The sequence below is a fragment of the Thermobia domestica genome, chromosome 1, assembly GCF_964235325.1.
Source record: "Thermobia domestica chromosome 1, izTheDome1.hap1.1, whole genome shotgun sequence".
In the NCBI taxonomy this organism is placed as follows: domain Eukaryota; kingdom Metazoa; phylum Arthropoda; class Insecta; order Zygentoma; family Lepismatidae; genus Thermobia; species Thermobia domestica.
Window position 1 is genome coordinate 203548707 of NC_137454.1, and position 19827 is coordinate 203568533.

General features: G+C 33.7%; 1 protein-coding gene across 4 annotated transcripts in view; it reads right to left on the minus strand.

The window, feature by feature from the left end:
* The window catches only part of ec (ubiquitin specific peptidase echinus), a 217475-nt gene that overhangs the window by 47632 nt on the left and 150016 nt on the right, over positions 1–19827 (minus strand). For all 4 annotated transcript variants that reach the window (XM_081768705.1, XM_081768704.1, XM_081768714.1 and 1 more), the window contains one exon: positions 6933–7025. In XM_081768705.1, the coding sequence (XP_081624831.1) occupies positions 6933–7025 (93 nt within the window). The remainder of the gene's footprint in view (positions 1–6932; positions 7026–19827) is intronic.

The window sequence follows — 19827 nt, forward strand, 5'->3', positions numbered from 1 at the left end:
AATTTATAGGATTTAATTTAAATACTATAGGTATGATCTTCAAAAGAAGAGACCAGAAGGTAAGCCCAGGAGAAAGTGGGGAGACAATATGAAGCAGGATTTTACGACAAAAACGGATTTGCAATAATTGATCTTTGACTATCGAGTCAGTTTGCACATTTGAAATGAAAACTACAATGTCCACTTATAGACGTCATTTAATCAAATCTCTTTTATACATGGGTTTCAACATGCCTATAGCATATCTTACTCTATCGTCTTAACCCCTCTATCCATTACCCACTCCTAAGTTCGGATCACTAATTACCAACTCAGTCTAAGCAAAATAGTTTGAGTTGACCTGATTTTGAGTTTAACGTCCCGTCCAGCAGCGAAGCTATATGAGACGTGGACTTACTGATTAACGCGGAATCCAAACCACATAACCTCCTGCCGGGTCTCTCACGCCAAAGGTGCGTCAAAATAATTAGAGATGAGACTATCTACGCACAAAATATCTAACAGACTGGTGGAAATTGAGGAGTCACAATCAGAATTGTGAACAGCCAGGTTTACAAAATTCAACATGACTAATATGTAATGATTCTCGCGTTCCAAAACATGCTAATTTTCGCAAAAACCTCTGCAATTTACTAAGAAATGCTCATGCTGCAAATAAAGAAAGAGATAGTGCTTTAATAAATTAATCCTTTTAAACAAATATTCATATATCAATTGACTTAAAATTTGGCAAAATGCTTGCACACGTATCATGATTTCAAAAAAGAAAAAAGTACTGTATACACGTTCCTACTTACGTGTAAATGCATTGATATTCATTTTACAACGCGATAATACAACGAGTTCTTATTTCTCAAACGATGATTTGAATAAATCACTTTTTCACACGTTTCCCTCTGAGACTCTTGAACATTGCTATGAATGAGAGCGAAGGCAAGGCTAGGGGGGTTAAGGTGGGAGAGATCGAATCGTGAGAATTTTGCTGTACGAGGCTTTCCTAGGAGGCAAGTGAGGCACACGCTTGTCATTCGCTAAGAAACAAGACAATTGTATAAGTGAGCAATTAATGTGCAAAAAGGAAGTCGATAAGCATCGCAATAAGCGTACACGTTCTCACGCACTTGACAATGTAAAGTGAATGATCTCTCCCTCTGCTCCCCTAGCCTTCAGTGTCTGGGGAATCAGAAAAGCAAAACCCAACCAACCGAAAGGAAAAGATGATCCATTGCAGGGAGATTATCCCACGGAAGAGGATCCTCATTATTTTTAAATTAACCACAAGAGGTCTCTGGAGAAGGGAAATGCCCATCGCGTATGTAACGTAATCATGGCACACAAAACAGGATAATGCCTTTCACTCATTGACTTACTACGCAATTCATACAGTATTATTGGCGCTTCACTACCACTGTTGACTAACACATGGCCAATACTACAATGAAGCCAAAGCAGATCACCAGTACATCTGTTCATGGGAACTACAAGAAGTATGTAACGGCTTACATATCACCCCTCATGTTATGATTTCATTATGTACAGCCAATTTATACTGTATACAGATGAATAGGATATCTACTTGAAACATGTAAAAATAGTGTTTGTATATTTTATATATATTCCTGCTAAAAATTTTAACTGATGCCAATTTCAGATGCCTGAAAGTATGATGATACTCAAAACAATTCCCGATATTAGTAATACAATGCTAATGACGTCACAAAATTCTGAAAATATAGTCTTACAGGGCAAACATTAATGGCTATTTTCTTTCCTCAAACTTTATAAACTCCTTTATAGCGTTTGCCTTTCGTTTCTATGAGCCAAGGATGAACGAGAGTGATAACACCAGTTCTCATACATACTATAAACTCTTCTTAAAAAACCTAGTTAGCCTATATTTTTTAACTTGTGACTACCAAAAACATCTTATTTTCTCGAAGAAGAAAACTCATTCAATTTACAAATGAAGATTACACTACTGTAATGTTATAGGCTAGATTACAATTAAGGAAGCTTAATTAAAAAATGCAGCCAATCAGATCCAAATGTAATGTAGAGTAAGTATACAAACATGTACTTATCTAAATTACTGTTCAGCTATAAGCACAAATTATCAAGAGTGACATTTTGATATTTTTATCTGATCCTTAGGTAGCTCGGGTAGCGCTTAACTATTTCAGAATAAATATGAGGAATGAAGAATCCTTTACTACCCTATTACTTTAATAAGCATATGTCCCTACTACGTCACATCAACGCAAAATAAAAGGTACGAGCAACTGCATTAAACTATCTCGCTCCAATTCCTTAAATTAAATCATGTGCTGCAGGTTTTAATGAAACATTTTCTTGTGAAATACGAACAAAATTATAGGCCTACTTATACGGTGTTTTCCGAAAACATCGCTCTCTTCTCCCCCCCCCCCCAAAAAAAAATCCTCAAAAGTAAACTACCTCTTGTAGATTTTTCCATAAGAAATTACTTATGCAATATGTTAGGGTTATTGATGAAATAGCTGTTTATAAAATAAAAACAACATCGTATTAGTTGTATTTTACATAACTGTCAAAAACACTGACCCCTCGAAGAGTAAACTATCCTTTATGATCTTTTTCGTAAGAAATAATTTACAAAACATTATAAAGTTATTAATGAAATATGAACAAAACTGCGTGAGTCATTTTTGAGAAAATCATCCGAAAAACACATCTCCAAGAATAAACTACTCCTCGTATATATTTTCAGGCCAAATGAGTTACAATTTTTTTAAACAATCATCATACTTCCTTCTCTCCTTTCGTCACTCAAAAGTAACGAAAGACGAGATGTGATTTTGAGTTTAGCGTCCTTTTAGCAACCATACAATGTGAGACGTGGACATACAGCTTAATTTGGATCCGAACCACATGAGCTCCCACAGGGATAGAGGTCTGCACGGGTTTGGGCCTATAAAGCATAGATCACTTCGGGCTCGGGCCGTAAATTTTTAAACACACAACCATATTTCTCGGGTTTTTTCGGGCCTAACTTTGGAAATATACTGTTAACTTTGGAGATATTTATCGGACCGTTCTTTCTGGAGAACTTTTGAAGCACATCTAAATTTGTAACTTGAGACGCCCACACAATAAATCTGATTATCTTTGTGGAATTGAGAGTAAAACTAATGTGTAGAGTAAAGCTTATCTTATCTGATAGTGAAAGTTTGAGCAGCAGAGTGTGGATTCTATTCTTTTTATTCAAGCAATCGACAATGACTGCTTTGAGGACTACCTGAATAAGTTTAGTACACATCCATTTGCATAAGAATTTACACACATTGGTATTTTGTTTTAAAGATTTTAAGTATTCATGTTTCCATTTCATGAGAATTTATATAAATGAAAAGAAATGAAATATTTAGCTTAACGTCCCACGTTTATGCACCGAGGCTAAGGGAGACGGAATTTATATAAATGACCATTTTCTTTCGAGAATTTATACAGTTAGTAAGTGTAAACGATAACCTTTATTTAGTTAGTTTCTCTGAATCATGTAAGCTTTTGAAATGCATAATTAAACCTCTAATTAAATAAAAATACAACTTAGCGTTAATTATTAAGTTTCTGTAATTCGGGCTCATTTGATTATCACATGAGCTCGGGCCTGGATCGGACCTAAAAGCTAAAACATATTTCGGACTTGGGTCGGGCCTCACATTATAAATTCACGGACCGGGCCGGGCCAGGGCTAAAAATTCCGGCTCGTGCAGACTTCTACACCGGGAAAGTAATAGAAGGAAAGATTTGCGATACTTTATCTGCGATTTAAAACAATTGGCTTTTACCGCCTGGAAAGTCAGCAACCAAATCACCAATTAATTATTGTGGGTTACATAACCACACAGGAGCAGGATGCTCTGTTATTTGTTGTCTGAAGTTTAACTTTCGTTTTTAGCATTAGATTATGAGAGACATGGATCTACAGTTTGAGTGAAATCCAAATCATGGCAATGCTTTGATATGTTAAATCTCTCCCACCAAAAATCACACTCGAAACCAAATGCGCCATGGGCGCACGCACCTACCACTAGACCAATGGGAGGGACTCTCTGTAAATTGTGCATAATAATTTGATCATCTCTCGCGAGGTATAAAATTTTAACATTGCATCACTTACAATATTTCAACATTTTGTCTCTAGTAGAAAGTTATTTTTCCCTTTCAAATCCCTCCTGCCGCTTCCCCCTCTGGGTTCTTCTCTGAGAAAATGAAGTGACAATTAGAACAATAGATTTAACACGAACTCACAATCGAACTAGAACTTGGTGTGACTGAATTACAATGGATTTCAAGAAGAAATAAGAACTATTTTATCTACAAATGCTTTGTGACACAACGAAATCAAGACTTCAGTAATACAATGATCTTGTTTCGTGAATTGCACTGAATTAGGGTGGAGGCCACAGACTTCGGATCACGAAATTCTCTGACGTTGTACACGCTGCTCGAATTTAGGCTGCACAAACTCTATGGCACGTATTGATTGTTATACATAATATAGCATTTTCCTTCCTTCTTCTCAATCATTATCTGTCATTGCTTTCTTCTGTATAATATCATTAAATGTAAGCATCAGAAATCACAGTATTCACATATACTACACTACATTTGATGATTGAAATGTTTCGTAACAAGGTGGTTGTTGTAGGAAATTCAAATCTATTTGCCCTCCTATAGTTCTTGATTCTCAGGCTTGGATTGAATGACCTGCAACATTTACTCTAAAAAAAATAAGTTATAGGATTTTTTCCTCTCATTTTCTGTTCATTTTCAAACAAATGTGTAAGCGCTCATTTTCCTATCATTAATTTTTTGGCGTGGGAGACCCGGGTTCGATTCCCGGCGGAAGCTCATGTGGTGCGGATTCCACATTAATCAGAAGGTCCACGTCTCATATAGCCTCGCTGCTGAACGGGACGCTACACTCAAAATCAACTCAACTCCTATCGTTAATTTTCTATTAATATATATTTTTAAGATTTGCATTCTTATTAACAGAATATTAAAGTTCCTCACAAACTAAGATACGCTGCTATGTATGATCATTATTTATCATGTTGTAGTAAGCAATGAATTTATATTTCCATGTGATAATTAAGTAAAGAGTTCTTAGTTTCTGACAGTTATATACAGATATATTGGTTTAGTATTGTTAATTGGAAATTAAAGGGGAAAACATATAACGATTAAATTAAGTCATAACGAAACTGCAATGCATTATCTGAATCTTAAAAAAGAAAGAAAGAAAGAAAGTCGAAGTTCATTACAAATTAATACAATTCTATATCTAATAGGTACGAAAATATAATGTTTTTAGCTATTTTTTCTCAAATTACAACCGATTCTATTTTTGTTGTCCAATCTTCTGCAATCCTATATCTAATAGATAAGAAAATATAATGTTTTTAGTTATTTTTTCTCAAATTACAACCGATTCTATTTTTGTTGTCCAATCTTCTGCAATACTCGTTATAATTCAATATTAAGTAACTTGCATTGTACATAATTTACTTTAAATGCAAATAAATAAGGTGAAAAAGTTAAAAATTTCTCATCTCGAGGGAAAAAATACCTTTTGCTAAGAAACATGATCAGAAACGGTTAGATAAATTTTCCATGTAACAAAAAACAGATATATTACATGTGAAATATAACACGACAGTTGTTTTTTTTTTAAAGAAAACAAACACAAAAAACTGCAATAATATTGAAAGACTGTTACGGGATTGTTTCTACAACTTTTCTTTGCAAAAACAACTTTTTGCAACCTAAAAATAAAACAAGTATCTCCGCTTCCAACGGTGTCGCATACACCCAAATCTTTTTCTAGTTTAACCTTTTTCGTATTGACTTGCGAAAAGTTCTAGGCACATAATAAGACACGGCCATTAAATTCTATATTTTAAGACCACGTTATACATGTAAAGCGTGCTTTTGTCTCTAGAAAAAAGACATTACAAATCATTTTCAAGGCTACGTATACAACAAAACGCACAAAGAAATGGCGGGAACTGAGATGCATCATCAACTTTTGCAGCAGCATCCTTGAACTCTGGACCACACAAGCACCCAATCAGCTTAATCGAACAAGAGGCTGGATGACGTCACGTACTAGTTTTTGGCGGGACAAATTTTCATTGGTTAAATTTTTCCGCACATGCGACAAGTGGCGCAAAAAAAAAAAAAAAAAAAAACTGCATCTACCTTACTTGATTCAGGACCTGACCGAATACGTAATGAAGATGAAGAACTCACCCGCAGTGAAATAATATGGCATGAGCGAGAAACTTTACAGCTACTGATTGAAACAACGCCTGCTACGAGAACATTTTGCTTGATTTTCCAAATCAGACAGTTATAAGACACCCATTACTCTCTACATAAATCGTGCTCAAAGAGAATTTCTTTGTGCGTTTCTAATGTCAAGCGTGATTACAAGGTAACTTCTGAACTCTTTTTATTGTTTTCAATAAGTAACTTCAGACCGATATTCTCACAGATTGATATACATTATACAATAATTGTACAATGAAGTCACGATTGCACAATGATCAGAGTGTTCATAACTTCTTACCTATTATGCCTCAATGTATTCACAATTTAGAATACTAGCTACAGATATTCCATAAAAGTCCAAAGTTAGTCGACATTTATTTATTACAGGCTTGATATAAAGCCTATAAGGTCACCAAGAATCAACACAACCTAGCAAAAGTACTTTCTTTAAGTATTGTATAAAATTAAATACTGACTAAGACGAGAAAATAATAATAGCAAAAATCTGGTGAATACATTTTTCACTCTTAGGAAAAACTCATTATGCAGAAGAAATATATTTGTACACTGTCGACATGCGAAAATTTACAAAAGAAAATATAATAAGAACATACCTTCAAGGCGCAGAATATGCAAGATTCAGCCATGCAGGCATGTCCAGAAAACTCCCGGAAACTCCGCCGGAAGATATCCAAATGCCACAAAACCTAGAGAGAAAAAAAAAATAAATACATACTCCTTCTTCTTTGTCATACCAAATGTTCAATATTGAACATACTGTTTGAAAATAGTTTTCTACATATTATTAAAAGGGGAGAGAATTACAGATGTAAGTATAGAAAGTTTCAACAAACACACGAACTAGTAATAGATCACTTAGTCTTGACAGTAAGTACCGTTTCTCAACATATTGTTCTCCATTATGCCGTCATAGTACGATTAGAAAGAATGTTTTTCAGGTTAAGAGAAAACAGCACCATTTTTTTTTCTTAACAAATTCAAGTAAACATATACGGGAGACAGTCTTTAATTCTCTCTGCTGACTTCTTGGGTACAAAATGATAGCTGAATCAAACGTTAACAATAAATTATAATATGAACAGAATGATATAAGAGTAATATATACTTGTGTATTTGTGTAAGAGTAATATGATAAGATTCATATAGGATATACTGCTATTGATGGAAACGGTATATACGGCATCGGTGATACGGCTTTAGATACACACTTGAAAAATCCCTCTCCTCATTTACTGATGGGTTATAATACTTTTTTTTCTTTTTAGTTCTCTCATTATCTCATTGTACTAACAGTTTCAAATATTCCTTCTCCTAGTTTCATTCATTCTCTTTATTAGCTACCTCGTTTAGTTTACAAGGCATAAACAAAAGATAATTTCATTGCGAGTAGTTTACCAGTTTCAGTGGATGAAAATGCCCAAAACTACCAATAATACTTAAAAGCATTTAGCGAAATAATAAATTACATATAATCTTATCAATAAGATATGCAAAAATATACAAAACTACTTCATGAAAGGAAAGTAATGCCACTGAAGAAAGAAGACAAATCACATGTTTAACTGGCACACAGATCTTCATTTCAATAAGAATGTTTACAATGTAATTACAGTAATTGTAAAATCATAAATATATATATTATTCATTAATTATATTACTAACTATAAAAAATGTAGCGTAAGAGCAAAGCACAGTTTATAGAAATCAAAGAAGTCACCTAATGACAGTTAATCTAAAATTGACATTGTATAAAATACTGGGTATTTTAATTTTGATTACGGGATCACGCTAGCTCAGTGGTAGAGCGTTCCCTTCTGGTGAGTAGAGTCTGGTTCGTTCCCAGTTTGAGCCAAATGAGCTTTTTCACAGGCAAATACCATGTACATGGGTTACTCCGGGTTCTCCTGTTTCCTCCCATTTTCTTCATTCCACCATTCTTTAATGATCGTTATCATCATCCTCTCCTTTACCCACAGAGCATAGGACGCAAAGCTAAGAAAAAAAATATTTAGTTTTTTTTCTAATATTGAGTATCCCTTTCCCTAATTCAGCATAATAGATATCAGGAATATTTAGTACAACTAAACAGTATCATATTTAAAGATACCTTAACCTGAACGAAAGATTTACAATAAATCGACACACCAAACGATAAAGTGTCATCACGCTTTTTTTTTTTTTTTTTTTTTTTTTTTTTTTTTACTTTGTCTAAATCATCATTATAAAACTACAGACTTTTTTACGTAATATACAATTAATGTGAGTATACTCAATGACTAGTACACTAGATAGTGTTTCAGTTTGAGATTAATAAAATATACTAACTGTTCCACTTTGTAAGTCATTTTATAATGGTTTCATTGTTAATTTCCAGAGTTGGAAATATATTATTTTAATTTAGCCATCAATGTTCATTGTTTTTACCTAATTCAGCTGTAGCAGCAAACACATTTTAAAAGTAATCAGATGGCTTAATTTTTGTCCCATTACTTTTTTTTTTTTTTTTTTTTGCCTTTTTTCTCTTTAAATCAGCGTTTCTACGAGATTAAGAGAGGAATTACAAAATATAGATTAAAAAATAACTTTTTTTTAACATCATACAAATCAACGAATGGTATTACATCCAATTAAACTCATAAAAAGTTTATTACATAATTTATTGTAACAAGAAGTCGTAGTTACGTATTCCCAACCACTCCTGTACACAAACTTTGAAAGACTTTATTTTTTCCCATAACTATCAATATAAACAAAACAAAACGAATCTACGAAATGGAAAATTGATTTCTTCCTCTGGCCTTAATTCTCAAATAAATTTCCTTTCTAAATGAAGAAAAAGAAGCACAAAAAAGGCAGCAATAAGACACACGGATGGATAAATTACTACAGTTGATTGGTTGAATTGATTACCGGTATACATACATACAACCAATTCAACCAATTGACTGTTAATCTATATATGAAATGAGGTGAATGTTATAAAAATTGAATGCTAATTGAAGTTGAATATAATTGTCAACAATCTTTGCCAACTTTTTTTTTTTTTTGGTAATATCAAATAAATTTACTGTAAAATGCAACTGGATACGAAAAATAATACTATATACTGTATATATTCTTGAAGCAGACCACTTAGTCGCATGATTCATTTTCTCAAGCAGAGTATGTTTTATTGCAAACAAGATCGGTATTATGCTAACATCAAATAATGAAACAATGCTAACTACCATGATGTTAGACATTCGTAAGTTTTCAAAGTCTAAAACGTTATGGAGTGTATTATTCTTATTATTGATTCAACAATAATGGAAATCTTTACAGAGGAATCGAAGAAAATAGAATTAGTGATAGTTACTTTGCGTGTGCTTGCATCCATATTTGAATAACTTGAATAGATCTACAAAACAGCGGGAATATTCCCTCACTTTGATTTTTTACGAAATAAATGCTGTGATATGACGTGCTTTCCAATAAAATTTTATATCTCCTCTTTTATCGCTAATGTATACATCATTTTGTATTATATCATGAAACAAGAGTAATGACTCCAAGTATTAAAATTATATTTGATGCGCAACTCATTCTATAGTAGAGGTAATGCTTCCCACATTTATACTTAATGCTAAAGACAACGTGTTAAGAAATTTGGTTCGTAACAACAGCTTGAAAAGTCCCGATTACCAGGTAGTCATGGCGACTGGAATTCTGCCATGGACAAGTCTGGTACCTACTGAATTTTACCATGAATTTTTAAAAACCAAAACCAATAATTCTCCACGATGAAGTGAATTCAAAGTGTTTGTTAAGGGGATGAAGTTCCGCGATCTTTTTTTTTTTAAAAAAAAAAAAAGTTGCGCCAGAGACACGTTTCAGATTTCTCGTATTGTTTCAGTGGCACCCACATTATTTTTTCTTATTAGAGAGGTGGTAGAGCGTTCACCTCTGGTGCTAGGGGTCCCGGGTTCGATCCCAGCCACCGCCAAGTGAACTTTGTGGTGGACAAACACCGTGTGCGTGGGTTTTCTCGGGGTTCTCCCGTTTCCTCCCACTTTCTTCATTCCACCATTTTATTCATTACTCATCATCACCGTCTCCTTTAGCCTAACCGGCATAACCGTGGAACGTAAAACTCAAAGATTTCATTTCATTTTCTTATTAGAGAGGGTTTAATTTAATGAACCTAATAAAGAGAAACTTGAGATCTTCAATGGGATTGGACGGCCTTAATGATTTAATGTTTATTAACATAAATGGCCCTATTATTAGAGGTTTTTGATCCGTTCAGAACAGAATATACTTCGTATTTCAGCGCTCAAAGTACAACAATTTACATGGACATAAACATACAACGTATTCTGCTGCTTTGTAAAACTTTACTTACATTGTCTGCAACCGGTTATTTTCGAGGAATAGCCTGTATACTAAGGTAATCTTGTATCTTCTTCCTTTTTTTTTTTTTTTTTTTACCAGTAATTATAATATAAGGCCAAAATATATAGGCCTGTGTATCAAACTGGATTTGTATTATTGTCGCACCTAGGTTAGAACATTTTTCGAACCTTGATCATAAGTAACTTATCCGAGTAAGCACTCGAAACTATACATATCCTTCATTATTTGCTTTGTGTATAACTTAAATATTGATGACCTCAAAAACTGAGTGTAGTCTTGGATGCTTTCAGTTCTAACAGGTAGATATGTTTCTTGATAACTTTCTTTTGACTCCTTACAGTATGTTCACTTTATATGTTTACTTAGATACCTTCTTCGGATACTTGAAGGACACAGTTTTTGGAGCTTGAAAGAAAATGAGAATAAATTACACTATAAAAGAAAGGGATTTCCGAGATTGTCCACCTGACTAGTAGAAGAGTACCGCTGCTTTTTCACGGTCAAAAGATATCGCTTTAACATGAGCAGCAATCAAGCACGCCACGAAATGCATGGTTACACATGCATGCAAATCAACGAAAAAGAAGTGTCTGAAGTGGAAACATATTTCTTCTTCCTGGCCACTAAACCGATAAAATAGCCGCTTCATGAATTTTTTGATGCTACAGTACGGTCACTCAGATCATAATTGTTGTATCAATTGAATTATAAATGTTTACATATATTCATGATTTGCTTGAAGTTGTACATACGAATACCAAACGTAATGTAGACCCAAAAATTTACTTGTTTACTTTGTTGTAAGAAAGAAAGAAGGTAGGAAAATATCGTATATTTACTTTCAGCTTTGTCTCGGGAAAACATTATAAAGGGGACCATGTCCATAATTACGAATCGAACTGGGACCCAACAATTTAAACTTCAGGAGAAACTCCGAATGAACGACAATTTCAGGGCACCTACTGAGAGTCTCCAGATATATTGTCGTTTGGTAAATGGATCTGCCAACCCATGTTATATATAAATAAAGAACTTATGGAAGTAAAATTTAGAGTTCAATCTTATGTTAAGGTTAATAATGAAGAAAATAGGTCGTTCAAGTTTACATGTCCAACAGGCAGCAGCTTATTAACTTTACCCCAAACCACTGGACTTCAATACTACTGAACAAAAAAATACGCTAAGGCAATAGAAACAATGGGTTTATAATAACCGTGAAGTTATGAAACATGAAATGTGAAGTCTTACAATTTGCTGATATTGGAAGTCTTTTCTATTTAAAAGCCGCGTGATAATGGGCAAAAACCATTGAGAAACGTGCCAATCTAATGTTATTTTCTAAGCAAAATGCTTACAACAACGAAATGGACTGACCTTCTTTAGTTCTGTGTAGCTGTGAATACGTGACAATATGACGTAGAAAAAATATCTAAAAGTACCAGTCACCAGCAAAATGCGACTGCATTTGAATGTACTACCTAATATGACTACTGCTTTATTCTTCTTTATAAAGTAGTTCTGCGTTCACGTTAATAATTTGAAAGACAATTTCCCTGTCAATATTATAATTACCCAGTATTTTCCCAGAAGAAAATTCGTAACAGATACTTCAAAATAAAATTCCACCCAATTTTAAATTGGTATTGGGAAGTTTGATTAATAATAATGAATTGAATCGGTAAATATGTAAATTGTGTATATTGATTATTTTCTCGCAGACATTCGCCAAATACGCTAACTCCATGTTAAACATGTAATATATTTTAAAATATATCAGAATGTGATGAACTTACGATCAATGTTCAGTTTGTACATTACACTTCTTACCCCTTGTCTGAGTTTTAAAAAAACAAACTATATAGCAATGAATAATATGTACAAGATGTGAAAGTAAGGCACTGTTTACTTGTAACACCTCAATAATAAATGGTAAACGTCTTAGTCTATGAGTCACACTAGCCCTAATAATAAACTGTTACGCTAATAGGTGTCACTACTTGCGTTATAGTGTGTTAAACTGTACAGGCAATATCCCGATTTAAAACTAGCAATCCTATTAAATAACTAATTGTTCCATTCAATGCCCTTTCATATAGTACAGACTTTTGAGTTGGAGCTCCTTCGTGGCTAAGAGGTTAGCGTACGCGCCTTTGGCCTGGAAGACCTGATTTCGGTTCCCAGCGGGAGCTCATATAGTTCGGATTTCACGTTAATCAGTAGGTCCCGTCTTATATAGCCTCGCTGCTGACAGGGACGATAAACTCAAAATCAACTCAACTTTTGAGTCGGGAATGCCATAAACTGTCATCAGGTCTGTAAGAAAACTTCTCGAGCTTCTATTAGTTTCTTTAGTACAACCTTTACGGACAATAGATAGCTTTAAAAAATAACAAAAAAATCCGATATTGTCTTATTTTTAATCAAATAACAATTAGTACTGCAGAGACCCTTAGCACTGAATTGACAATAAATTATTTCTTCTATCAGAAATATATTTGTACGAAATACAAAAAAAAAAGTGTGCAGCATAAATTACTTGTTTTAATTAAATAGTTCAAAACAGGTGATTCGAAAGGCCTCAAAAAGTGGAAAAAATATATTTTGCTTTTAAAAAGTATATATATATATATATATATATATATACAAAGAAAATTTATTTTCATACCGCTGTATGATTCATGAATAATTAATTTCCTGTGCAACCATGAACAATTGTCATACACATCAACTTTGCAATTCATAACAGCAGCAACAAAAGTATCATGACCTTGTCAGTTGACGTTTTCCTTTTTATCAATTTTCATTATCATTAGAAGCATAATATAGCAGATATCGAAAGCAGATGCGATTTTATTAGCTAATCCAACACACATACATAGAACGCAACACATCCACTATTGGAACATCTGGCCCAATGACGCGGTGACTCACTCTTCCACCGTCTGTTCCAGATACAGGTGTCTTTATATTAGTAGAAAAAAACTGAGGAAATAAAATCAACCTTAGCTCTTCTTTTATCTGCAAACAGTGACACTTGCCTGCCGAAAAGTGTAGGATCATTTCCTTCACGTAAGCACCTGCAATCATGGCTAACCTTGTAAATTAAGTAGTTAAGATGTTGCCACATTATAAAAGTGTCACTAGAATCGTCGTTCTCATTTACTTCCTTTAATTTTTATTTATTTTTTTTTTTTATTTTTTAGTTTCAATTCGGCTATTTATTTATTATAGGTATGCAAACAGGAAAAGAGCACGACCAGATTACATAAAAGTTATAGATAATGATATAGTAGCCATTTTGGGGGGATCTGAAATTGTTTCGGACATCTTGACAAATCGTCTGTTTCAGTGTTCTTCAATGGACCTTCTATTCTCGATTGGAGAATAGAATGCTATTACCTGTAGAACTTTCATTCACTTTGAGCACGGCAACTGACATTTAGCGTTCGCTTTTCGTTCCGAAATTTTGGGTCCGATCGCCAATTGGAGTGAATGTGATACAAATTCTACATTTATTTGTAGAGCCTGAGTATATATATTGAATCAATTCCATTTGTCTAGTAGGCACAACAGTGGAGCAAAAAACCATGGAAAGTAAAATGCAGATAAACACACTTCAGAAATAGGAATTCACAACAATTAATTCAATATTACGTGAGAATCTGTTCACCTTGTTTACACTTGTTACTTTCTTTTCCTTTTGTTTTCATAATTACTTCAGTAAAGACTATCTGCCGTAAATGAAACTACAAATTTTCTTCCGTAACCAGCTACTGATTTGGCACTGTTTCAACTTAGCATCATTTTTATTTAGTTTTCACTTTGGTCATGTTTGCGACAAGTCCTCTGGAATGCGATTTCTTGTCTTCTTTTTTTTTCAAGGAAGGAGAAATATCTAGTTTACTGATGCTTGCTCACCTTCAAATAGAAAACCTGATCCGAATTAATGACTGAAAATTAGTCTGCCAAAGAAGCTGTTCGCAATAAACGGAGGGTACGGTGTTATAACTACATTGACAGCTTTAGTTTGTTCCAACGAAAATTAACTTATAAGGAGACAAACTTCTCGTACTTTTAGTCAGAACTTCGGTAATATTATTTATACTAGTCAACAAATCCGAAAAAATATTCATGCAGATCTAAAGTTTGTAACTTATTTCTATCGTGATCCAACTAAGTTATCTGCCTGCACTTTAAAAATAAAATTTTGTACTTTATTTGATATTTGTTAATCAAACAATTTATACACCAAACGTAATAAAGTAAATAAAAAATATTACGATAGATCAAAATTGGGAAATTAGTGTACACTTTAACATTTACAATTGGTTCAACATAGTATTGGGTTCAATAATGGCTTCAAGTTCTACTCATTTATCGCCCCACATTATTACTATAATGCTTGCAGTCCTCGGTTTCAAGTCCTCACCACTTCTGGATTTGCACGTGTTCCCTTTCAGTAAAATGACCGAATTTAACACTGGCACAAAGTAATTTTTAAACTATTTTTAGTAGTACATAATCATATTGCACTAATTTTTTAAAACGTGTATGTTAAAAACAGTTTTCTTCAAAATTTGAAGCTCGATCTTCCAATTATAACATCATAATCAGAACATCTCCCATCCTAATAAATCTGAACTACTATTTTGGCATATGTTTTTCTGTTACTAACTTTAATGAACAAGCAAATACTGCATATTACAAACGTAACTGCTACTAGGTCCCTTGTTATCACGTAATCAATCAAAATATAGGATGTTTCTTAAAGTGTTTTAACAAATTGCACTAGGTTATTTACTCTATTAGTCGGCCCTGTCAGATAAGTGATTCAGTAACTGCGCCTGTAAAGTTCTGTTTTTTTCTATTAATCATTGCATATTCGTGTACTTAAACCTATCCTGTATAACTACATTGCTATAGTTAGGTACCAACTATATCGGATTCTTTTCAGATTTGAGTTTTCCAAGATGAGGCTTCAGCTAGTTGCGATCCTGCTTGAAACAGCACACAATTTATTAATCTTTCCGCAAACTTTACTTCCAACATTTCATTAGTAAAGTTACAAATTTATAATTTCAGAATTGCAGCAAAGCATCTCTTAAATCACACAAGGAACTCCCTATCCATGCGTGGCTATGTGGATAGCGTGCGAGCCTTTGGCGCGCAAGATCCGAGTTTGATTTCTGGTGGGAGCTTATGTGGTTAGGTTCCCACATTAGGCTGAAGGTCCACGTCTCACATAGCGTTGCTGCTGAACGGGGTGCTAAACTCAAATCAAATCCAAATAATAATAATAAAAAAAAATCAGATAAGGCACACTGGAAATTATGAGAATATTCCATGTGACTGTCAAGCACAACATACATAGAAGTTTCAACTTTGACGATTTCCTTTTTTATGTATATCTCTGTCAACATGAACATGGAAATAAAAGAAACTCAACAGCTCCATTAAACGGTATATTATTCTTTTTTAAAAGCCAACAATTACAGAGTCTGTCTATTATCAAAAAGGAGATATAAAACAAAGGAAAAGTTACACATCATTCTGCCCACATCGTGTAACTCCTCGTATGTTGTGTTTCTCTTTATGGAAACAAAACCTACTAATCTGTGTGCCTCTTGCATTAATGTTGTGGTAGATGACAATAGCAACGTTCCCAGAAGAACATTCAGTTGGTTATGAGAAGACTCTGCCTATATAATGAAGTAGTCGGGTGACACATAATAATGAATTATTATATCATAAACTAGTTACAAAATAGGTCAGATAATAGACACATGAAGATTTACACAGTACAGTAATTCTCAGAAGGAATTACTGAGAATAGGGCATTTAACCGAAAAACCGTTTCACAAACGTCGTTAAAGTAATACACTTTCATAATTTCTTCTTCTTCTTTTTTTTTAATCTGACACTTAAGACTTTCACCTTGATTTTATAATTTACATTTCATATGTACACTCATTTCGTTCTAAATTAATACTAGTTGCTGCGCCCAAGATATCAGCCCACTATACATTACATATTACAAATCGTGTTTAATTAGATGCTCTAATTGCTTATATTTAACAAATTTATTTATTATTAAACTACCCTTCGGCAGCTCGGGAATTCACCCCAGACTCCCGCATTTGCTCAGCCTACAGCTTCGCATCTCATATTTTTGCCTCTGCTTCCGGAGGAAGCTCATGTGGTTCGGATCCCACGTTAAGCTCTAGGTCCATACCTCATATAGCCTCGTTGCTGAAATTGAAGCTAAAACCAAAATCGAATCGAATTAGAATATTTTTAAAAAACTCGGAAACACGTCTTTTAATTATTGTAAATGAAAAGTCTAAATGCCAAATTTCGTGTCACACCCAATTTTTATATCTGTACCCTTCAGAGATTCCGATATATGGACATTCTACTGTAATAATTGACATCCTATTCCCCTTCTCTTCGCCGTCAAACTTCCAACAACAACAACAACAACAAAACTTCCTTAGTGGATCTTACGTCACAATCCTATGCACTGTCAAAGTTTCAAGTTTCTAGCTTAAGATGTTTGGCGTTTGGCCTAGGTGTTAATGAATTTAGTCAGTCACTAACTCAGAACTTATATCCATATACTAGTCTTCGACTAGCACTTACTCGACCTACGGCCTCGCACTTCTCACATCCCTAACACGTTTCTAATCTTAAGGGATTTCGAGATATGACCACCTTATTACCGTATCACAACTGCAATCGTAACCCTTTTTTTATTCCCTTCTCGGGCAATTATGAAAAAATAGTGAAACTTGTGCCTAATTATTTTAAATCTCTAACCGGAAGAGATTCTGAGATATGGACATTTTAAGATAATAACTGCCACCCCCCTTTCTCCCTTCCCCGTCGAATTTCCAAAAATTTTTCCTTAGTAGAACCTTACATCACAAATCCTATTCCCTGTCAAAATTCAAGTTTACGGGTTTGAGGTAAAAATTTGAATATCTGTTATTTTAAAGAAAATTGAAAAGGAAAAAAAGTCTTCAGCATCTTTGAATAATCTTTAGTAATTATAATTACAGTTTTTTTCTATTATTATTACTATTATTATACAAATTAGTGCTTGAACACGTGCTTTTTTAAGTTTTAGGAATAATATTTTTCTTAAAGTGAATATGGCTTTCATATTCAGAAACGCAAGTATTCAACAAGCACTTCACTCTAACAGGTACCAACAATATATATATATATATATATATATATATATATATATATATCAGAACAAAAAAGAATTATTGTATCTTTTATGTATGAATTCATCTACCACTGCAATTGTTCTTCTGGTAGTTCAATACTTTATCCAACTCATTGTTCATGGAGTTAACGATGTCAACTTGAATTGAAATTACTTTAAAAAAAAAAAAAAACTGTGATCAGGATGAGCAAATGCCATTAAACTTATGCACTAACAATTGATTTGACGATTTGTTTCCTTACTCTTGTCACAGTTAATGGCCATTTTATTGCAGTCATCAAATGTGGGAAGAACATACATACACAACATATCGGCGATCATTTCCTTCCCCCGTTGTCAAATGCACTTTTCTTTACTTCTGAATTAATTATTATGCAATATCATGACAAGGAAGAGGGGAAGAAATTAATGTACACGCAATGCATTGGTTTACATTATACCATTTTGTGCTACACCTGACATCGTCAGAAAAATTAAACAAGAGTAATAAATGGAAGATCACGCAACATCTGGGAGCATGGGGTCTAAGAATATATAGAGCAAATATTGACAGTCACGACTTTTTAGTTGCTCTCAAATACGGAGTACGGCTACTACTTATGTTCATATATTAAATGGAGATTCGATTTCCTTTTATTTCTATTTAGTTAGCAAAAGTGGTAACTACTTCCACGTGAATGCTTCTTCATGAACAGAAAAAAGAAAAAAAATAACGCTTACATATAGTAGCTAGACGAAATACGTCGTAATTGGTCTAACGGTAACTTCTTACTGTACATGAGTTAGAAAAATGCAATATCTTATTATGATTTTTTTAAAAACGTTTACAAATATTCACCTAATCTGGAGTGAATCTTCAGTTTCAAGTTCTACGACTTTACTACAATTTTATGAGCCGAGACCGAGAATATTTATTATTATTACTATTAGTTTTAAATCGCCAAATAGGCTGCAAATGAATCGTATAATTGGCGCCAGGCACACAAACAGCAACACCTATTAATGTGACTCACAGAATGATGCCTTGACAAGTTTCCTATTTATAACTAGTATCATTAACTTAACTCAAAATAGTCTCCTTTAAGCACCGATGCAGTTGAGACATGGTGCTATTGCTTAACGTAGGGTCCAAACCACATGGATTTATTCATCATGATGATAAATCCAAGCTTGTATTCCAGTACTAAAACGTTAGCGTTCCACCCAAGACGAAGCTCACTCTCAGATTATTATTAAAAAAAAAAAAGAAAAAAAAAAGAAAATGCAACATTTACATTTTTTAACATCCTTATTATGGTTTCCGGTGGTTTCCAATCTTGTATACCTGGCAACTCTAGTCGTGAACCCTGCATACTTCACGTGTACCCCTCCCTCGTCCTTGCCACTCCTTTTACGATTTCATATGGAGCATTGAATTCTAAAATCTTCCAAAATAATAACAATATAATAATAATAATTCTAACCAATTTGCATTTATTTCCAGCAAAGCTTCGATATAACGTTGTGGTACAATACTACTTTTAACAAACTTCGTTCTTAATGGAATCTTCGTTCTTATTTCAAGGGTTACTGGTATAGTTTTTAATTTACCATCTCTTTGTTACATTCGTAATATTTGTAATAAATTAGCTGTAAGCACCCATCGCTGTCTGCTCTTAATTAAGAAACTGGGTAGAAGGAATAACCAATCGCCGTTACTAATTCTTAATTCAGAACATTGATTAAAAGAGAGGGGAAAAAACGGTTTACTCCATTCCCCGATATTTATCCTGCGTTGTTATGTACGCCGCACAACCACGATGTATTGAGAGTTGCATACATGCATGGCTTCTTAGAAGCGCAGACACAGGCAGCAAGAGTTGTAT